Raw genomic sequence first — 22,135 nt, 5'->3', positions numbered from 1 at the left:
CATATGTCACAGTGGAAGAATAGGCAGCCAAATTTAAGAGAGGGAGAACCTCCATTGAAGATAACACTCGATCAGGAAGGTCCGTGGAAGCTCTAACTCAGGAGAACATTGACAAAGTGCATGAAATCGCCATGAATGATCGGAGAATGACCATCAGCAGTGCTTAAAGTGAGCCGGTATGAGCCGGTTATGCATCCGAAAGTTAGAAAATCGGCTGGTATGGCATACCGGTAAAAATAACATTTAAATTGTAATTTGCATTTAGAAAAAAAAAAAAAAAGATTTTACACAGTAATAAGTACGATATTAGCATTGAGTCAACAAATATGTTTGTACTATCAAAGATTTCGTTGCTGCTGCTTTGAAAAGTTAATAATAGTTCCCTATCACCCTATTCAATGGCAGAATTTGTACTCTTGATTTTTTTCAACATTTGCGAGAGCGATTCCATCCCCCCTCAAACAGTTCTAACTACTGTACTGCCCGCCTAAAATGGTTAACCTGGATCCGTCTCTAGTATTGACAGGACTTTTTTTTAAATTCAAAATTATTGTTTTCATTTTGTCTGGAGTTCTGTGTTTACAACTATATAAGAAAATTAATGTTGAACACTAGGCGAGACCAGAAGTTTTTGAAAATGGAAATGAAATTGGAAAGAATCATTTAATATTAGATACTAGAGACGAGACGTGATTGCCTACAAAGTCTTGCAAACCAGACGAAAAAACATATGAACATATATGTGTTTTCTTGTTTTAACCCACTTAAGGCTGCGTTGGATCACTATGTTATTGTAAATACGATGTTTAAGTAAACGTACTATCCGTGTTCTTCCACATTTAGATCGCCGATATGGTCAAGCAAATTTTTTACGAAAGCATACCGCCTCTGCTTATTTCCCCACTCCGTAATCACTATTGCTCAACAATCAGTTTGCAGGCACAAGTCTAAAGTCTAGTTCAACAATAGAAAGCCTAAGCCTTGCAAACCGCTTAGGCAAGCCTTTTACACTTTTATACTTGGATATTCAAAAGTTTTTAAGTTCATTCAGTTTAGAGAAGGGAAATCCAGTTCCTTGCCGGGACTAGAGCCTTTTTATTTCGAGTGTGCCCTTCTGGCACTGCTATCAATAATATGTGCTTTCCCGTACCTCCCTCGAAAGAGGAAAGACAAGTTGATGTAGCCGAGATCCTTCATTTATTGGATGCGGACAGAACTGCTACATTTAATTATTTCACGGGCTTCGCTGTGCACCGACTGGATAACCATTCTAGGTAGTCTACGATCTTCACTCGCCAAAGACCACACGACTGATTGACAAATTGGCGACGCAACCGAAGAAATTCACTTCTTTCAACAAACCAAAGAGAAACTTTCCTCCATAAGAGGGATGGCGGGGGTGAGGTCGAAGTAATGTTTCACAAATTTTCCTCTCTGCAACAACAACCGTGTAGCTATGATCGCATTCCCCTTTGCTCCATCTACATCCGCAGAGTACGAACGGCCTGCCAGATAGGACCAGTTACCTCTAGAGAAATCGGTTTCTTGGGCGTGAGCGAAGAGTAAAGGAAAGTTATACGAGTAATGACAGCGCATTTTTGGGTCCCTGGAGCCTCGTTCCGTAATGGTTTGCGTCAACGCAACTCAAATTTTGTGTTTGACAGTATTTTGCGAGAATTGGCAGAGCTTTATAATTACTTGTTTCATTATTTGCGTTACGTTGCGAAGGCTCTTACAGACTGAGTCTCCTTCATTGGCTAATCGACTGTTTCAACATTCTTCATTGCTAGTACAACTCCCATTTACTCTGGTGAGTAGTGTTACAACCTATCCAAAGCATAGGTATAACTGGAAGGAAACTAGGCTCCCTAGCAAGTACTCATTATCCCAAAGAGGAAGAGTTATTATTATTATTATGAATGTACAGGTGTTGTGAAGGGTTAGTGGAAGCTCAAACCAGTATATACGCCACTGATGATAGTGAAGCGTGAAACATTTACATATTAGTTCTCTCTCTCTCTCTCTCTCTCTCTATATATATATATATATATATATATATATATATATATATATATATATATATATATATATATATATATATATATATGGTCATATTTGTTCCATACCGTCACCTCATCTAATGTCACTTTAAGCACTGACCATCAGGCAGATTGCTGAGACAGTGGGCTTATCTACTACAAGCGTTGACCGCATTATGCAGCATCTGGGAATGAGCAAGGTTTGCTCGAGAAAAGATGGAAGCATCAGGTTATACTGGGACTTTCGCGTGACGGTAAATAAAGTTCTGGAAAAAGTATCGTACCCACTACCACGCATTGAAGACTTAATGAACAAGTTGAAGGGTGCCCATTGTTTCGTATTGTGCGATTTAAAGCAGAAACACAACCGATGGGAAAGGATGCACGTAGATCACTTTGATTGTGTGGGATTTAAATTTTTGTTGTTAGTGGACAGTTATTCAAAGTGGATCCAAGTGTGGAATGTAAATTCAACGACAGCATCTGAAACTAAACAAAAGTTAGACGAGTTTTTTCAAATTTTCGGGTATCCGAAGACTTTAGTATCCGATAACGAACCTCCTTTCACGTTATTTGAGTTCACAACATATCTGAAAGGAAGAGATATCAAGGCAGTGCTAAGTCCACCATACAACCCAGAAAGCAATGGTATCGCGGAGAAAGCTGTGCAGACAGTAAAGCAGCTTTTAAGAAAACAGTTCTTGGACAATAAATATGCATGGAACCGTAGATTAGGAGAGCATAAGCTGAAAGAAATATTATACATGCTTCGATTCACGCCGAGTAAGGCAACAGGGAAACCATCAACGGAGTTGTTGTTAAATTTCCAACCACGCACAATGTTTGATGTTGTACAGAAGGGAGTGTTTGAACGCGGCAAGGAAGACAGGAAAGAAGTGGAGCAACAAGAGAAGAATGAAGTGGTATGTGTCAGGCAGATGAGCCCAGTCGTATTTTTGGTAAGAATACAAGGAAAAATGTGGAAGTGCCATTGACATCAAATAATTTTTCCGCAAGCAAAGGGAGACCAAGAAGATAACATGCCAAGAAAATGTCAGGAGGATATATGGTTTCTTTGCCGAAAGAACCGCTCGCAGACGCAGCAGTGGAAGATAGACAACACGTACAACTGCCTAGAAGTCCAAACATAAATCCAGAAGGTGACAGAACATCAGTCAGAAAGCAAGATCGACTGCTACCAAGACGATACCCAGAAGATGGCAGAACACCAGTAGGAGACCCAGATAAGCCGCTACCAACAAGATATCCAGAAGATGGCAGAACATCAGTAGGGCAGGAAGATTGACAGCCACCAAGAAGATCCGGAAGGCTCAGAAGACCACCTAATAAATTGTCACTGTAAAAAAAAAGGGGGGGAGTGTAATAGTGAATATGTGAAGAATGTGTAAAAGTGTAATAGTCAATAATCTGTGAAGAATGTGGAAGAGTGTAATAGTGAATAATCTGTGGAGAATTGGTATTAGCAAATAGTCTGTGAAGAGTGTGAGAGTACTGTCAATAGTGTGTGATGGGGCATGAGGATGACCGCCTTTGAAATGAGTCAAGAGTTCGTGTGAGCAAGAATGAAGTTGGGGTATGCAAGTGGGCTTGTCATAAGTACTGTGAAGAATATTATTTAGCAGCATGGGGATAAAAATTAGTAAAGTACATTTGAAGTTTGTGTGCATGTACCCGTATCCGTAAATAAAGAGTAGCTTAGTTTGGAAGTAGTTATTTTTAATAGTAAAAGTTATAGCTGTATAGCACAAGCGTTGACCGCATTATGCAGCATCTGGGAAGGAGCAAGGTTTGAGCGAGATAGAAGCCATAACTTTTGACACCTGATCAAAAACTCACCAGACGCAACATTTCAAGGTACAACTTCTCTCTTCCGAACAAATCCAGATGCCTTTCGCACTTGGTTCGTAACAGTAGATGAGATCTGGGTCCACTATTATCAACCAGAGCCCAAACAAAGTTCCAAGCAGTGGAAACACCCCTCTCTCCTTTTCCAAAGAAGATCAAGTCAATGCCCTCAGTTGAAAAAGTAATGGCTAGTTTTCTGGAATTCGGAAGATGTGGTAATGGTGGATTATATTCCAAAGAGGTGAACAGTGACTGGGGAGTAATATGCAGGTCTTCTACGACAGTTGAGTGATAATATTAGGCAGAAGCGACGTGGGAAACAGATAACAGGTGTGCTTCTCCATCAAGACAATGTTTCAAGCCAGAAGTGAGCCATCTCAATGGTAGCAATTCATTCATTCTTTTATTCATTCATGTCGTACATTATTGGTCAGAGACCAGTACATAGGACTTGTCAAATAATATGGAGACATTTCAATATAATTGATATTACACTAATTTACAAACTATCACCCAAGTATTCATTAATATCATAATACATTTTGTTACACAAAGAAAATCACGATTGCGGCTACGGATTTTTCCTCTTACACCTTATTCGCTTAATTTGGCACCTTCTGAGTTTCGTATCTTTCCAAAGCTCAAAAAGAAGTTGGAAGGTACTCATTTTGACACTAATGATGACGTCATGCATGCCGTAGATGAAATTTTACACGTCTTCGACAAATCATTTTTTACCAGTGACATTAACATAGTTGAGCATCAATGGACAAAATGTGTTGACTTGTCAGGGGACTATTTGGAAAAGTAATACCATCCATAAACTTAGAAACTTCATTCATAGGTAGGTTTAGAATTTTTGTAACAACCTTCGTGCAAAGGAAACTTTATGAGAACTCTTTCTTGCTCTAAAAGAATAGAAGGTTCACCATATAAAATTCCTGATCGTAGCGATGAGTAAATCAGCAAGTCAGTCAGTAGATTTACTCCTATATATCTAAAGGTTGAATCAAAATCAATATTTATTTATTTATTTATTCAATTTCATTACTATAGATTAGGGACATTGCATCCATTATAGTTGACGAATTTGAAGCAGGCAGGATTAAATTTTAAAGTTCGTTAAATATGGTCAATATTTACAGAAATGATATACAAATAAAACGTTCTTCTACAAATTTTCCAGTCCTTCCAGAAAAAAGGAAAAAAATCAGGTGGTTCAAAATTTCCAGAAATTTTACTACAGTACCCATCATACACATACACACATTTTTCTATATAGAGATATAGGTAATATTAGACCTTCCCCATTTTTATTTTTTTATTATTTTAAAAAATTGAGTTTTAAGTTTTTCCTTCAAATATTTATGAAAACTTTAACTACAATATTGAATAAAAATTAATGTTATTTTAAACAACTTTAAGGATATGAAAAATAAATAAAACCAAAAGTAATGCATTGTAAGAAAGAAAGAGGGTTTTGCAGTTGAAATATGAGACCCTAATAATACATCATGAATAACAAATAAAACGAAAATTGATTAGAAAAGTGTTTGGCAAATGTATGCATAAAAGAAACATTCTATTTATTAGAAAATCTTAAAAAAAAAAAAAAAGATATTACGAGGCGAGAAACCAGTAATTCATTAAAAGACAATTGCAAAATGATTACATAGGTATAAATCCAATGGAAAGGACCATTAAAACCAAATTGAAAGGCTCACTAAGAAATTATTTAAACCCTTTTATGAGGGTTCTTGTGTATTGTCTACTTGCCAAAAGTACAAACGTATGAATTCTTCGTGCATCTGGCGCAGTCATTGTGTTCCCACATTTCGCGGTTAGCACATTGCTTCCACAAATATCCTGGGTTATTTGGCGCAAACATACCATCGCAGAACAGACAAACTGCTTTATTATCTTAATTTTTCGATTCGTTAAATTCTCCAGAAGCGATATCTGATCCACATGCTTTCTTGTCTGGGTCTTCAAGAAGCTTACTTTTCACTGTGTGTGTGCTTTCTTAAACTGTTGGTAATCTTGTTTTCTATCTTTCAGTTTAGTTTACCCTTAGCTGGACCTCTTTCTTTTCTCTTCGGCAGCCAAAGTTTTGGGGGATCATATTACAACCCTCACCATATTGAAATTGGAACAGTAGTAACGAATCCTTATAACTTGCCAAGTTGAATAATATTTACACAAAAAACATCTTTGAAACCTGCTTTATCAGTTGCAATAATATACTAGTATGAACATAAATGAATAAGAACTATAAGTTAAAGTAAATCTTTAACCTTTCAAAGTTTTTCAGTTCGAGAAAACCGAAACATGTATTCAGAAAGTATAAGAAGCAATGCTCTAGTGACAAAAGACGTTATTAAATTGACAGTTGAAGTCGTCAATGCAACATTGAGAATGATGTTTGAATGGGGTTGCCAGGCGACCTGTGTATATACAGGAAAGTATTATAAGGCAAATAGCTGTTGAGAAATCTCAAATCAGAATATAAATTTATAATGAAGGCCATTTTTAAATATTAATTGGTGTTAGAAATAACCTTATGAAGTTTATAAAGCACCTACGATTCGATAATTAAGTATTCTATACTGTTAAAAAATCTACGTACTTTAAATGCTAAAGTAACATACAGTATGTATTGAACGTATGTTAAGAAACCTGCTTTTAGTTCTTTTTCTAAAACATGTCCTATATTTACAATGGAGAAGTATGACAACTCTATAGTATGAAAAGATACTGAAGAGGCTCATAAAAAAAAAAACTTTACCTCTATAGATTAATAGTCTATTTTAGTCAGAAATGTCCACAGGATTTTTCCAAGGGGAAGAGGACAAATGTCCGACACACAAGTGAAGTCGCGAATATATAAACCTTGATGCAGATAATACTTCATTTAATACTATTACTATTGATACACCTTGCATAGTTTTATTAGCTACAGTAAATATATCTAAGCGACCCCGAAAACTATGAATCTAATATCGATCATTTTCTAGCAATCTTTTATATGTATCCCCCTCCCATTCACCATAGGTAACCCGACAGCACTCTTTTTAAAACTATAAGAAATGTGGTTAAAATTACTCTAGGCCAGTGGTTCTCAATCTAATTCCTATCACGATCCCCTTTTATCACACGCTCTTGCCAGCGACCCTTTTATAATTTGTTTTATAATAAGCTTGTGTGGGATTTTTAACATACCTATTTCTATAATAGTAGAATCCATTTTTTTTTTTTTGTTTATAGTGAACAGTGCCATGGAAAATCATTGCCCGGGGCGAGAGTATACTACGATGTCACCGTATATATGAGTGACGTCGACAGACTAGCTACGAAGCGCCACCATGGTTGGCACGAAGCTCAATAACATTTTCAAAATAAACCCTACCTTTCCTTAATTTTGAGCACATTTTATTACGTTTTTCCTTCTATTTTACACATGTGCACATGCACTTTCCTAACTTGAGTAACACACTTCCTCCGAAATGTGTGGCCCCTCTTTTCGGCGCCCGGCACTGACAGTGGATACAGTAACTGTAATATCTATATTCCCAACGACGAAGGTGCTGGTTCAAGATGGATGTTAAACTCCCTCATTGAAGAGGCCATTAACGTATCCGATCTAAGCCCACAACTTCTTGACCAAATAATAGAATGATCATGCGACAAGTCTTTGCAACTGATTTTCTGTAACGAAGACTTGGACAAGTTCTGCCTGATGAGGAGAGAAGAATATCCTGGTCTGGTGATTGCAGCTTTAAAAGTAATAATTCCATTTGCTATATCGTACTTGTGCGAAAGTGTTTTTTTTTTAAATGGTAAACATTAAAACAAAGATAAGAAATCGCTTATCAGTTGAAAACGGCTTGATAATATTCGTCATGAAGATTGAACCGGGCATTGCTGCACTAGTGAAATTAGGTATTTCATTAGGTTTTAATTTTAATTGTATTTCAATGTGCAGGTTTTGTTTCATGTGTATTTTTCTAGTATTTCTATATACAGTTCTCATTAGTTTTATATCATACCTCTTTGATTTAAATTCATTTTTAAACAACTCTACTAACTAACTAACTCTATGGCCTATGGAACCCGGAGGTTCAATGCCGCGTTCACAAAAACTCTACACTGACTTCTATCCTTAGCCAATTGGATCCAGTTTCTACTTTGTATTCTTATCTCAGCGAGATCCATCTTAATATTGTCCTCCCATCTGCCCCTATGTCTTCCAGTCAAGACTTTCAAAGCGTTTCTACTTTCTTCCATTCTAGCTACCTGACCTGCCCACCTAAGCCTCCTAAACTTGACGACCCTAACAATGTTGGGTAACCGTATAAATTATGTAGTTCCTCGTTATGAAATTTCCGCCATTCCCCATTCCCGTTCCTCTTGGGTCCGAATATTCGTCTCAGGATCTTGTTCTCAAATACTTTCAGTCTATGTTCTTCCCTCAGAGTAAGCGACCATGTTTCGCAACCATACAGAACAACAGGCATGATTATCGTTTTGTATATTTTAAGCTTCAAATTTCTCGACAGAATTTGCGACGACAAGAGACTTTGAACCGAATAGTAACACGAATTCTACACCCTTTGAAAATGTTCAGTAGACTTATTTTTTATTGTTCTTTACAGTGTGTATAAAAAATAAAAGTATGCCTATCAGAACAAAATTAAAAATAATATTTAAAAATAATTTCTGGTATTAGATTCTAACTATATTTATCTCTTCCGCCTATCTTCGCGATCCCCTAGGGGCCGCGACTCCCAGGTTGAGAAACCCTGCTCTAGGCATACATGAGTTATGATGGAACATACATACATACACTTTTATATGTATAAATGCAGATAAAGAGAGAGTTGAGAGAGAGCGATTAAGGAATTATCGCTCTCAATCTCTTCCCTTTACTTTTGCGATTCGTGAATTTCTTACGTGACAGTTTGGGGCTAGCTAGTTTTTTGTCTTGAACCACGATCCGATTTTCGATATGCTCTACCTAAATGCTGTAATGCGAGTATTGAGAAGTTATCTGCGATGAAAGTAGCTGCAAATAAATATATTACATAACTTATTTATTGCTATTACACGATTTTTTAAAATTTGTATTCAATATTCACACATAACACACCGACGTTCTGTGAATACCTCAGATGTTATATTTTAAAGATAAGAATTACTTATGTCGTGAAATGAAATGCATATATATATTCAACTCATATATACAACTGATGATATGAAAATATATATACAACTGATGAATTGTAATGTAACTATTTTACATAATTTTCATGCATTGAGGAAAGTAGAATATCATAAAGGAATCTCACCTGAACGGGTATCGAACTCACGATTTAAACGCTCGGTGGTGTACCACTGAGCTAACATGACCGCTTTTCGGAAGCTGCTTCTGAAATATAACTGAGCGCATACGTAAATGCTCTTTTCCGTATGGAAATCACAATGACGAAACGAGAGTGTGAATACATAGTCTCGAAATATTGTATCATTAAGTATTTCAATCAATGTTACTTTTTTCTACACTTAATACCATTTCAACATGTCTTATTATATTTAACAGAAGGAAAAACATATCTGTACATCTTTTCCCGATTACTAAGGTTGGCTTTGGAGGTTCGAACCAGCAGCTTTAGTTTACTGTTTTCCGAAGACACCCGAAGTTGGACTTCGAAAGTGTTCGTCTCAAAACAGCTATAATCATATCGCTCAATCTGTTTGGTATATGGTATATGTTTTTATACATGTAAAGTCAGTATAACAATTCATTCTTTAAACAGCTTTTCGTATGTATTAATATTCCTTTATAAAAACTGTTTTTATTATTATTATTACGGTGCACCATTTTCAGATTTCTTTCGCGAGTCGTTGACCAAGTCGTTCGCCACCAGCGTTGCCAGACTCACAGCTCGGAATTATTCCAAAACCTGATCGAACTTATGCTAGATTCGGTCAAATTATGCTAGATCCTCATAATTACTAATTCAGGAGTTTTAAAAAAAACAAAGTTGAGATACGATAACTTAACTTAAAATACACAGAGAGCAAGAATGCATGGATAGAACTCAATACTTCACGCACCAAAATTTTAACTCAACTAAATTACTGCAGTCGTTGCCAAACTCAATGGCGTATATATCGTATAAATGAATGCAAAGTTTTTGTTTACATATTTTGAAAGAAAATTACTTCGCAGCATAAGCGGAGTTGGGAATCGTCTGCTGGGGGAGGGGGCAGATTTTTGGTCGGTCTCGGAGCTGTCATTTCAGGAATAAATATGATCATGAAGTCAGAAGTAAAGATGGTGAAGTTGTCAAAAAGTTGAGGGGAGAATGGCCCCCATAGCTCCGCCCATGCCTCGGAGTTAAAGGATTAGAAAACCCTGGGTGGAGCCACAAAAAAAAAAAAAAAAAAACCCAAAGCCGTTCCGAACTTACTTAGGAAAATAAGACTGCCTGTATGGTTTACCGAGTGTATGAATCAATGGAAGAGGATACATTTCTGCCGTTCTTTTTCTTCCCACGACCAACTTCTCCAGGTTTTACGGCTTTTTGATAACTTGCTGAAATTGTGCTAGATTTGGGCAGGATGCTAAAAGCAAGATGCTAGGTGCTAGAGACATGCAAATTATGCTAGATCTAGCATCATTATGCTAGATCTGGCAACGCTGTTCCCCACAATAGGCGTGTCGTTCAAGTAACCAATCACACGTCAGGTACTAGCTTTTACCTATTGCTTTCTTCTCACAGCTCAGAACATTGGTAACTATGGATAGACGTACAGCAGTAAATACTTAATGGGTGTTGGAAGGTTATTCTGCAACTGCAGCTAGCAGCCGAGTAGGTGTCCCGGCCTCTACAGGAAGGCAATGGATTCGGAAATATGGTGCTACAGGTCAGACTGGTAATTTACGATCTCCTGGTCGTCCGCATGTGTCAACCGAAGCCCAAGATGCGAGATTAGTAAATGAAGCCCGGTTAGACCCACTAAGGACGTCTAGACAGATAAGGGAAGCTTCTCTCTTTCCTGGTAGTAAGCATACAGCTCTGCGAAGGCTTCGTCATGCTGGGTTACGTGGCCGTGTTGCTGCCGTGAAGGAAAAACTCTCAGACGACCACAAAATTTACCGTCTCGCGTTTGCACAGGCGAATGTGGGTCTCAATTGGGAAAACGTAGTTTTCTCAGATGAATCCATATTCACAACATCAAAGGAGGGACGCCGTTTTGTGTATCGTCCGAGAGGCACCCGATATGACCATGGATATGTGGCTGCTTGCAATCGCAGTGGCCATGTATCTATTTTATGTTGGGGTTGGATTTCCAGTCGCGAAGCAGGACAGCTTCATAGAATTGAAGGACATCTGGACAATGCTCAGTACTTAGACATTATCAGTAATATCATGGTGCCATCTGTTTCAGCCTGATGGTGTAATTCAGTTCCAACAATACCAGTCGCCAATACATAATTCCCGTGTGGTTCAGGAATGGTTCACAGGGCACCCTGAGATTGATTTAATCGACTGGCCGCCTCGTGGAGCAGACCTCAATCTCATGGAAAATATGTGAGCAGAAGTGAAGCGTACTCTAAGGGAAAGTTGGCCTGAGGCAGATCCACCAAGAACTCAGGATGACCTGTGGCATCTTGTTTCCGAAGCATGGCTGGAGGTAGGGGAAGGAGATAGATTTGTCACCCATGTAATAGATTCCATGCCCAGAAGAATGGAGCGTGTAACAAATTCAAAAGGGTCTTGGACACAATATTAATGACCCCGCCTTAACTCCCGAAAACAGCCCTTTTCAGGGCTACCTAAACGCTTCTGAAAATATTTCTAGAAGTAAACCACTCCTTGTATCCGATTTCTGTGCAATCCTACTAACAAAAGAATGATAATTAGCTGTAGGCTTTGAACTCAAGACCTCTTCAGTGGCAAGTCCGTACTCTACCAGTGAGCTAACATGAACACGCAAACCTAACCTGAAGAAACACGACTTTCAATTTCTGGTATTCGATGACAATGATGCTCATATACTTTGCAAATGTTGTATTCAACTTGGGATATTCTGCAACACACACACACACATAAACAAAGCGAAAGAGAGAGAGAGAGAGAGATGAATACACAAAAGCATATTCAACGTATTCGAATGAGACTCTAAGTAACGACATTCCGTTCTAAAGAGAATTTGTGTTTCTTCCCGTGACGTTAAGGGGATCGGGAAAAGCTATGTGTCTTGAAGCAGGATACGACTTTGGATACTCTGTTTATACACTTTCTATATCCGTAGGAATATACTGTATTTCACGAATATAAATAACATACTGTAATGAGAATATTGAGAAGTTAAATCTGTATGACAAATAGCTTGCAAATAAATACACTACATAACTTATTTATTGCTATTAAACGATTTTCCTAACTTGTATTTAACATTCTCATATATAATAATGACCTACTGTGAAAATTATCTCAGATGTTATATTTTAAACATAATAATTACTATGTTCTGCAATTATTATGTTATATATAAACAACTTATGTATTTTAATGTAATTATTTTATATAATTTTTCATGCATTGCGGAAAATATAATTTTAAAAAAAAGTATTGACCCAGATGGGATTCGAACTCACAACCTTATGATTTGAAATCCGACAGCTTACCAATGAGCTAACACAAGGACTTCTAGAACTAAGCTTCTAGCGATGTATAACGGATCTCAAGATAATTATGACATTCATATCCATTACAAACGCTGTTTCTGTTCTACTTTGACTTTTATTTTAGTACTCAGGCGATAATTATGTTCTATTTCTTAACTTTGAGCATTCTTTTACATATGGAAAGATTCTTTAACGTATTTAAATGCTCCATTACGTATAGAGAGCTAAATGACAAACAAGCATGTGCAAGGTTTCGAAATATTGTATCATTAAGTATTTCAATCAATGTTGCTTTTTTAAACACTTGGTAACAAGTCTTATTATATTTAAAAGAAGAAAAACACATCTGCAAACTTTTTCCCGATTGCAAAGGCTGGCTAGGAGATTCGAACCTGGCTTACTTTTTCCCGAAGATACCCGAAGCTGGACTTAGAAAATTTTTGCCTCAAAACACCAATAAAGAATGCGCTCAACCTTTTTGAGACAAGGTGTACATCTTCTATCGAATCGTCATTATTTCCAATACATTTTTATACATAATAATGGTAGTTTTACAATACAAATATCTGCTCTAAGATGTTGATTATACAAAATTCCAATATTGAAATTATGATTTACGAGTGTTAAACACAATAAAATCAAAGCATTTCTTCTTATTTTCTGTTACAAAAATAATCTTCATAAGGAACTTTTATGTAGTTATTTCATTACATAGGCAGGCCTATATATGAAGAAATAGTGGAATTTTCTGTTTTTTCAAATAATTGATAAATTCACAAAGATTTGTTTTCGATTTCTTGTTAAATTTTAAATATTGGAATAGGATATTTGTTCTCTACGAACGCGATGTGTTCCCTGCACTTCATACGCGCACACACACACACACACACAGAAAGAGGGAGGGAGAGAGAGAGAGAGAGAAACACTGTCTAAATTTTTACTTCCCAACTTGAAATATTAGAAAATTTTCTTGTTCCCGAAAGCTAATTGAAAAATTATAATTTGTTGCTGTCTAATTTTCCTCTACAGGAATTGAATTTTATATCTCTATGTGTAGTTAAATAAAGTGGAAAATTTTCCACCTAACATCACTATACAAAATATCCAAAACTGTCTGGCTTATGAAAGTTTTTCCACTTGTTTCCACATCGCAATGAAAATTTTCCGATCCATGAAAATTCCTTTCACTTGTTTCTACAGAGTAATAAAACTTTCCGATTCACAAAAAGTTGTTTCACTTTCTGCTACAAAATGAAAGTTTTCCGACATAAAAAAAGTTTCTCAATTTTTCCATAGAAGACACAAAATATTTCGATTTATGAAAAATTGTTTCCCTTGTTCCTACATAGTACTGAAAATTGTTTGAGTCATGAAAATTTCCAGATTCTTTAAACGATCTTTACTTTTTAACAATTTGTTTAGAACGGAAAATTTTCCGGAAAAATATAGAAGAAAATTTTCCACCTCACATCACGGCTAAGCAACGATGTAGGAATAAGTGGAGTATGTTTTTATGAATCGGAAAATTTTCATCACTGATCTCGACAGACAAAAATATAGAATTAAAATAATAATGATAAGTTTATAAACTCTTTTTCTGCAGTACATTTCTTTAAAGCTTTTCTTACAAATACGTACTACAGAAAATTGATACGAACTACTGCTTCGTTTGAAATTGATGTGTTTGATATAATTAAGAATACTTCAAACAAAGGAGCATGAATTACGTATAATAATAAAGTTTTGTATAATATATCGACAGTTAATCCATGAACAGGAATTAAGAACAATTTGAACTATTTTTGAAACCGTGTATCGCATGTGTTAAAAATATTCTTTCTTGTCGCTCATCATAAATTAATTCTAAAGGTTTTCCACTTTCAGGTTTATTCAATTCCTGAATTCCGATTGCACTTCCAAGCTTTCGATTCTCACCTGGTATCTTTGGCATATAGGATAGAAAAGGGAGAAGAAAAAATCGAAATTAAATTTAGACAGGGGATGGTTAAGTCATGAATGGGAAGCAGTAATTACAAAATTCACACAGTATTGAAATAATAATAATAATAATAATAATAATAATAATAATAATAATAATAATAATAATAATAATAATAATAATAATAATAATAATCATAATAATAATGACATTCCACCAAAGCACAAAAGAAAAATGAAATATTTAAGTTTTAGCCTAACCACGGTGACGCCGGTTAGACTAAAGAAGACGGTCAAGATGAGAAATGAATGAAATGAAGAAAGTGGGAGAACCCCGAGAAAACTTACGTACACGGTGTTTGTCCACCACAAAGTTCACTTGGCGCGAGCTGGGATCGAATCCAGAATCCTATGTACAGAGATGAACGCTTTACCGCTGAGCCACCGCGGCCCCAAGAACAAAAGAGTGTGCAAATTAACCCCATCGTAACATAATCAGTATTTACATATCTGACATGCGATTTACGGTTTTGGCAAAATGTCTCCAGCACTGCTCTACCTTTGTAAGTCCGTTCGTTTTATTTTTCCCTGGTGTTCTTATTTTTCTTTCTCCTGTGACCTGTTGATCTTCCGTAACCAAGACTCCAGGGGAGAGTCGAAAGCTCGGAAGTGCAAGTGATATTCAGGAATTGCATAAATCTGTAAGTGTAAGTAGAAAGATTATTAGAATTCCTGACCGTGTTATTAGAATGTCTGGAGTTTCAATAACTTTATATCAAATTCCAGATTGGTATTTACTTCTGAAGGCGAATCATAATGAATGCTAAAGTATTTCTATAAAACTGAAAAAAGAGTGGGCCGTTGCCATAGAAACCACCGTTTCCATAACAACGAATCCCGTCACGGCTCGTCAATCTAAAACTGATTGAGGGAAGAAAGAATCTGCAACAAAATGTGATGCACGGAATAAGTCGTGAGTGGGAACCCTTCACCCCTGGTGGGGATATTCATGAAGCTATCAGCTTATGTCTAATTATATTGGAATATAATATCCATTTCTTAATTTCGAACATACTAGGTTCGATCGAAACGAGAAAACTTTTTATCGGACTTCTAAAGAAAATAAAAATCAAATGAATACATGACCGTGTTTATTACATATAGAATTCCCAGTCACGACCCCCTTTTCAGTTTTATTTAAAAATAGAAGAAGATGAAGAAAGGAAAAGGAAGATAGAAGAGGAAAGAGGTAAAGTAAGAAGGTGATAAAGAGGAAACTGTTACTGGATATTTTGAGAAATATGGTAAAAGGAAAGTGAATAATTATCGAATTGGGATCATTTCCAATAGCTATTGGGTGAATGTTTGGTATTAAGGTGATCAAAGGTAGACACATGTTAACCCATACATCCCAGATCTAGATCCATTTAACCCCAACTACCGAATTATCCCAATCTAGCTCTGAGATAGATGAGAAAGTTTAATTTTACCGTTTATTCAATATTTCCAGAAGTTCTAGACTAATATCCAATATTTGAAAAATGAACGACGAAGTTGATGGCATGTTAGAATCGACCACAGAAAAAAAAAAGAAAAAAATCAGAGTATCACATATTTGTCGAAGATTTTGACTTTCACAGTTCTCCCATGATGATCATTTGTTCAGGCTACTTCGGTCCTTTTTACTTCCTTCATAGAGCCAACTTAAATTAAGTTAGTATTAACATTCAATGAGTTTAATTGCTAACTACCATTAATTATAATAAGTCACACATATATGTCAAAATAATTTGTGCACTTAATACTAAACCTACATTTCACTCACACACACATTCATACAGGACAATGTATACTTCAGGTTGTATTTAGTTGAATTAAACTAACCTAACTACATTTCTATAGACATTTATTACATTTCAATAAAAGAAAACTTAGTTTGACATAACAGGAAAAATTTAATACATGAAAAGAATGTTTCATAAGCATGCACAGAAATCTGCTACTTTCAGCAAGATCAAATAACACATTTCTCTTTCTAGATATATTAAAAGTTGGATTACATAAAAAAAAAAATTCGACAAAAGACGAAAGACAAAAATAAAGAAAAAAATTCAAAGGTCAATATATTTAAGATTCAGTGCAATGAATACATATCATTGCGGGCAAAAGAAAGGAAAAAAATATATAATTGGTTAATCATTCTTTAAAAAAAAACACTTTAGTAACATTTTATTGAGTCTCTGTCCCAAGAGGAGACATTTCGACAATTTTATGAGTCTTTGTTCTCACGTCGATAATAACTCCTTTTTCAACTCTCTTTACGCACTGTGATTGGTGTCCATGAGAGTATTTAGTCGTTTTGGTTTTAACTATAGACAAATAGTTGCTTCATATCACATATATATTTATATTCCTCATTTCGTCACTTGACGCACTTGATATAAAATTTCAAAGTTTATCAAGATTAAAGAAAAATTATCGAATCCAGTCACAGACATTGGGAACATATTTCCATATTCCTGTATTCACACTACTAAATTATTGACCAAATTTCACTTCATTGAATTTAAGATCAGTAATTTTTTTTTTATAGTATAGATCTTGTAGTCAAAAGATTCTAGTCACTGAATAGTTAGGTTTCCGATCGTAGGGGAAGGATTTGTTTCATAGTTTACTGATAGAAGGATTCGTTGGAGGGGCACACTGTTTCGTAGCTTACTGATTTCACTATGATCTCGCAAAATAAATTTGGATAAGGATTAGGGTTATTTTTACTTTTCTTACGACCTGCTACTTGTTTTATTTACATGCAGTATTTAACACTATATTCAACTTTAATAGTCACAAACCTCAATAACAACTCAACAAAATGTCATTTATTACAATTTACGCGGTAATACTGTATATCACAAATAGTTGGTAAATGTCGGGTGTCAAAAATCTATGGCAACCTAAAACAACCAGGGTAAATACCGAGCCCTCTACATACATACTCACATATATATATATTCATATAACTCAATATAATAAATTTCATTTTAATATCCATCTTAATATTTCGTCGACATTTAATATCTACATAACCTTTTTATATTCGATAAGTATTCATATTTTATTGGCTCAAAATAAACAAAAACCCTGACTATAAAAATTCACTTTTTTCCCTCATAAGGTTGCAACATTGTAATTTATATGTAAACCCGATAATCAATAATCATTCTCAATTTACTAAAGATCCGCGTATATAAAAAAAATAGTTGGTGTTATTTAGTAAGTTGACATAAGAGGTGGAAATACAACGAATAGAGCAGGCACGTAACTTTTAAAACTATGTAAGTACATATATAGATGTATATACAGAAAAAAAATCAATGTTATTCGAAACTAGTGGGCCCAAACTATTAATACATACACACTATATGACCAATCAATAGAAATAAAACCAGAAATCAGTCGTCAATGGGTATAATTTGTACGATCAATGAATAACAAATGTTTCTAGGAATCTGAAAGCATAGTGTACCTTCTCGTCAATTTCTCCCGTGGTGGATTAAATATCGCGAAAATGGTCCTGAGTTGTGCTGCAATACCTCCACGAATTGCATCCCTCGATGTCTCAGTTAGTACATACGATCGAAATAAGTGATATGAATATTGTACGTTTTCATGAGTTTCAGAAACCGGGGGGGGGAGGTTAGAAAATTTGAAAAAAAAAATCTCGAAGTAATGAAGACAGAGAGAGAGATAGAGAAGAAGGAAGACGAAGAATAGGGGCGCCAAAGACTTAAGTGGGAAATAACTAACGCTACAAAGATAAAAGTCGAATTTCGCTCTCAACAAAATCCATAGCCAAAATATTCTTAACATGCCAAAAGGGTGGTCTACTCAAATACGTAGACTCAAGGAGCGCCCTGCTGCCAAGGATGCAAGTTCTGTGTCCATCAGATCCCAATCCCACAAGAGTTTGGTTGTAAGATTGAAATCCGATCCCCGTATCCGGCCCAAACCAGCAGGATAAAAGGAGGGGGGAAAGGGACCAGGTAACTGCGTCCCCAATTTTGAAATCTCTAAGTAAAAAAAAATATTCGACCCCTTAGAAAAAACTAAGAAGGTTCGAGGACAGTAATGAAACTAGAATAGAAGTATTATCTAAGATATCCCTAACTAATGATTTGCCGAAATAAAAAAAAATTAAATAAACTGAATTTTGGATCGGTGATTTCTATGCCAAACCATCACCGATAGCTACCCTGCGCAGACACGCCACAGTCTGGGATGTCGTTAATTTCCCTCGTCTAATTAAACTAAGAAAAGAAATGAAAATACTTAAAGGGACTAGGGGTCGACATCCGGGTACGCTAATGACATAAATATTAATTTAGTAGCAGTTGATTTAATCGGATAGTCCGAACTGAGTTATATAAACACTGCACAATAAATAAATAAGGTAAGCAACGAGAAAAAAAAATCTCGGAGAGGCAATGAATGTTAAAGGTACAAATGACCGAAACCTGTACTTTTCGATGATCACAGGAAATAGCAGTTGGTTTTCTTAATTATCATTTCTGTCAACCTTTAGAAGTAATTCCCACATGATGCTACCCTATCTATTGAAAGGCTTAAGATCCGGGGCTGTTATTATGAGGTACATAAATGCGAAGTAACACACAATTCCCAACTACAATTTACTATCCAAGTAACAAACTCGGTTGGATGAATGTACTGGTGTAGAAGTCAAAACGCGAGATATTTTTTTTTAGTAAACGTATTCATATTTTCACTATATAACATACACTAGGCCTATCCATTTAAATATAGGTGTCATCATCTCATTCATATTTTATATCATATTATTAATATATCATTACATTCATTCATTATCTACTAATTTTCGCGCGAAATAATGTTTTGCAGACACCCTATTTCATACATTTTACACGCAGGCCATACACATATTTACATTACACAGTAATAAATATATATATAATTATCACAATCTATCACGCTCAAACTACTACACGATAACATTCATCGAACCTCGTACTCTTTGTTTCGAAGCACCCAAATTGTATTTACTTCGCAGTTTTTAAAAAAAAAAAAATCATACGTGTATTCACTGAAAGTTAAATTGTCAACGATTAATATATTTCCGATTTGCTGATAAAACTAAAGCAACAATGGAATTTTTCTACAGCCACGGGAAAAGAGAATTTAATACTACATTTTGAAACAAACAGTAACAGCATAGGGGCTTTACTTCTATTAAGAAAATAGGTATTCTTTATTTCAGTAGAAATTTCAATTACTACTGGACCTAGCAAGCTGAAATTTTCAGTACAGTAAGATCTCATGCTATCTTATATGAAGGTATACTCATCTGAACCGAAAACCATGTCCACGGGAAGTAATTTGAGAATAAATGGCCAAAATCAAACAATCTAGATCACTAAGTCATGCGATGTCGTAATGTCAACAAACAATTGACTACCGAAAACAGACACTATGGCGCTGTGGTGGAGGCATAATTTACCGTGTACTGAAATATATACTTGTACTCATTAATCAGAAATTTAATATTTACTCTGGTTTAGTATACTTCGAGTTAGACAAATGGTACTAAATTAACGCATATTTATACACTGTCCTAACCGAAAATTCACACACTCACACAAAACTACTAACTACATACACCACTGTTAGTACTATACATAAAGACAACTAACTAAACCAAACATGCACCATTTAATTACATGCATGTTGACGAAAAATACTCCCTTGTTGGTATATACAGTCGGCTCTATTAAACTTAAAGGGGGGCAAGATGAGAAAGGTAACCCTAGGTCCAATTGACCTGACCGATTGTTTACATAATGATTGCCAAAGATTGATGCCCTGGGGGCACCTTAACGAGGTTTATTGAGGGACCCTTCCCCTGAAAGGGGAAAAGGCCCTAAAACAAACAATAACTAACCCATTCCCCCGCTAGAACTGGTTCAATTTGGAAAAGGGGATAGGAGCCCTTTTAAGCTAACTTAAGCTGCCATTATGATTATTTACATTACAACTATCAAACCTACTACGTACATGCAATTACTAAATAAATAATAAAAATCACATTTACTGTATACACGAACAACATGCACTAAACAGGTCGTAATTTCCCTAATCCCTAATTGAGTTTGAAATAAAAAGAAAGTAAAGTCACTATTTCACTCTGTCTATTCTAGTTGGGCAGCAAACATGGCTTCCTAGTAAACAGAAATCCGGAATTTGTTATTTCACTGAATTGCAGCTTCTTTACCAAAATTTGTGGATTTTCCGGGCTCCTATTCCGTTGTAAATCTTTAACTATTGAATTTACATTATATGTTACCTTAGTTGTCCTTGGAAATTCGAATCCTTCCCGAAAAATATGTGGCACAAAAATCACAAGCTGCTCCTGCTAGTGTGTCTTCGATTATTCTGATAACATTGCGCCGAAAACGCCAGAGGTAGGAGAATTCCTCCAATCAGAACGAAAACTTTAGCCGCGGAAATTACAAAGCAAATAGAAATTTGGCAAATCCAGATATAACCGGATCTGAAAGTGACTATGGACTAATGAGAGGGGGTGAGGGAAAGATTAGGTACCTGACTAAATTCTACATTGGTCTGAAATTAAGAAAATTTATATCCAATGACGGAACTATGTTTCGGTATGACGTCAGAATGGTAAACCTTGTAACTTTTCAACTTATATATCCGAAAATGGGATTTACACTTAATCAAAATATAATAAAATATATTATTCAGTGGGAATATGGTTACTAATGAAACCTTTCGATTCATTATATTTAATTCGAAGTAAAGAGAGTAAATAAATTGTGTAACTAAACCGAGATTGGAAAAAAAATTACTAGGTACAGGGTGCGTAAAAAAAAATTGCCATTACTTTCAACTGTAATGGTACATTACAGTTTTCCCCGGCCCATTAACAAAATTTTGTTAGAATAACAAAATTTTGCTAATTGTGAATACTAACTACTGATGCTTGTTAAGTTAACACACTCATTCATCCCATTCAAACGTTACCAGTCACACTAGGACAGTATATTATATCTACTTGGGGTATTGCGCGAGTAATTCACTACGTTTATCTTCTGTACAATTGAAAATCTTTAAATTTCGAAAATTGTGAGTTCCGATACTTTCACCTTTGAGATTATGCAAAACAGCGCAGTTTTTTAGCAATTTTTTCACGACAAACGGGCCAGTGAAAATTTTCATCCATTTGGCGGATTCCTGCTTTATTATTGACGATAAGTTGTGTAATTTCAGCATTACTAGTTGACCTTCTTCCAGAGTAACAGAATGTGTTGACCGTTTACTAGAATTTCGCGAATTTATATCTATCTCCGTAAATTTAAACCTATTTTCAACGGAATCTAATTGTTTTGGCCATGGGAACACCTTCCGGTAGTTGTCAACAGCAGAGTAACTCAGAAAGCGTTCCGCCGGCGTGCAACCAATACTTGAGCAATAAGAATTATTAAGAAGGTCCTGTATTTTTACAAGATATCTATACCAGGTGGTTTGATCTTCATTACACCATAACCGA

General features: G+C 35.6%; 1 protein-coding gene across 1 annotated transcript; it reads left to right on the top strand.

Moving 5' to 3' along the window:
* The first annotated feature begins 2,215 nt into the window (after positions 1-2,215).
* On the top strand, positions 2,216-3,034 carry LOC145671677 (uncharacterized). The gene has a single exon (XM_081740876.1). It carries the CDS (start codon positions 2,216-2,218, stop codon positions 3,032-3,034), a length of 819 nt encoding a protein of 272 aa, XP_081597002.1.
* The last annotated feature ends 19,101 nt before the right edge of the window (positions 3,035-22,135 follow it).

The sequence above is a fragment of the Thermobia domestica genome, chromosome 15 (assembly GCF_964235325.1).
Source record: "Thermobia domestica chromosome 15, izTheDome1.hap1.1, whole genome shotgun sequence".
Taxonomy (NCBI): domain Eukaryota; kingdom Metazoa; phylum Arthropoda; class Insecta; order Zygentoma; family Lepismatidae; genus Thermobia; species Thermobia domestica.
This window is presented reverse-complemented; position numbering and strand designations above follow the sequence as displayed.

What these genes read in the sequence shown, in the direction of transcription:
- LOC145671677 (XM_081740876.1), top strand. Translation starts at nt 2,216, where the DNA reads ATGCAGCATCTGGGAATGAGCAAGGTTTGCTCGAGAAAAGATGGAAGC.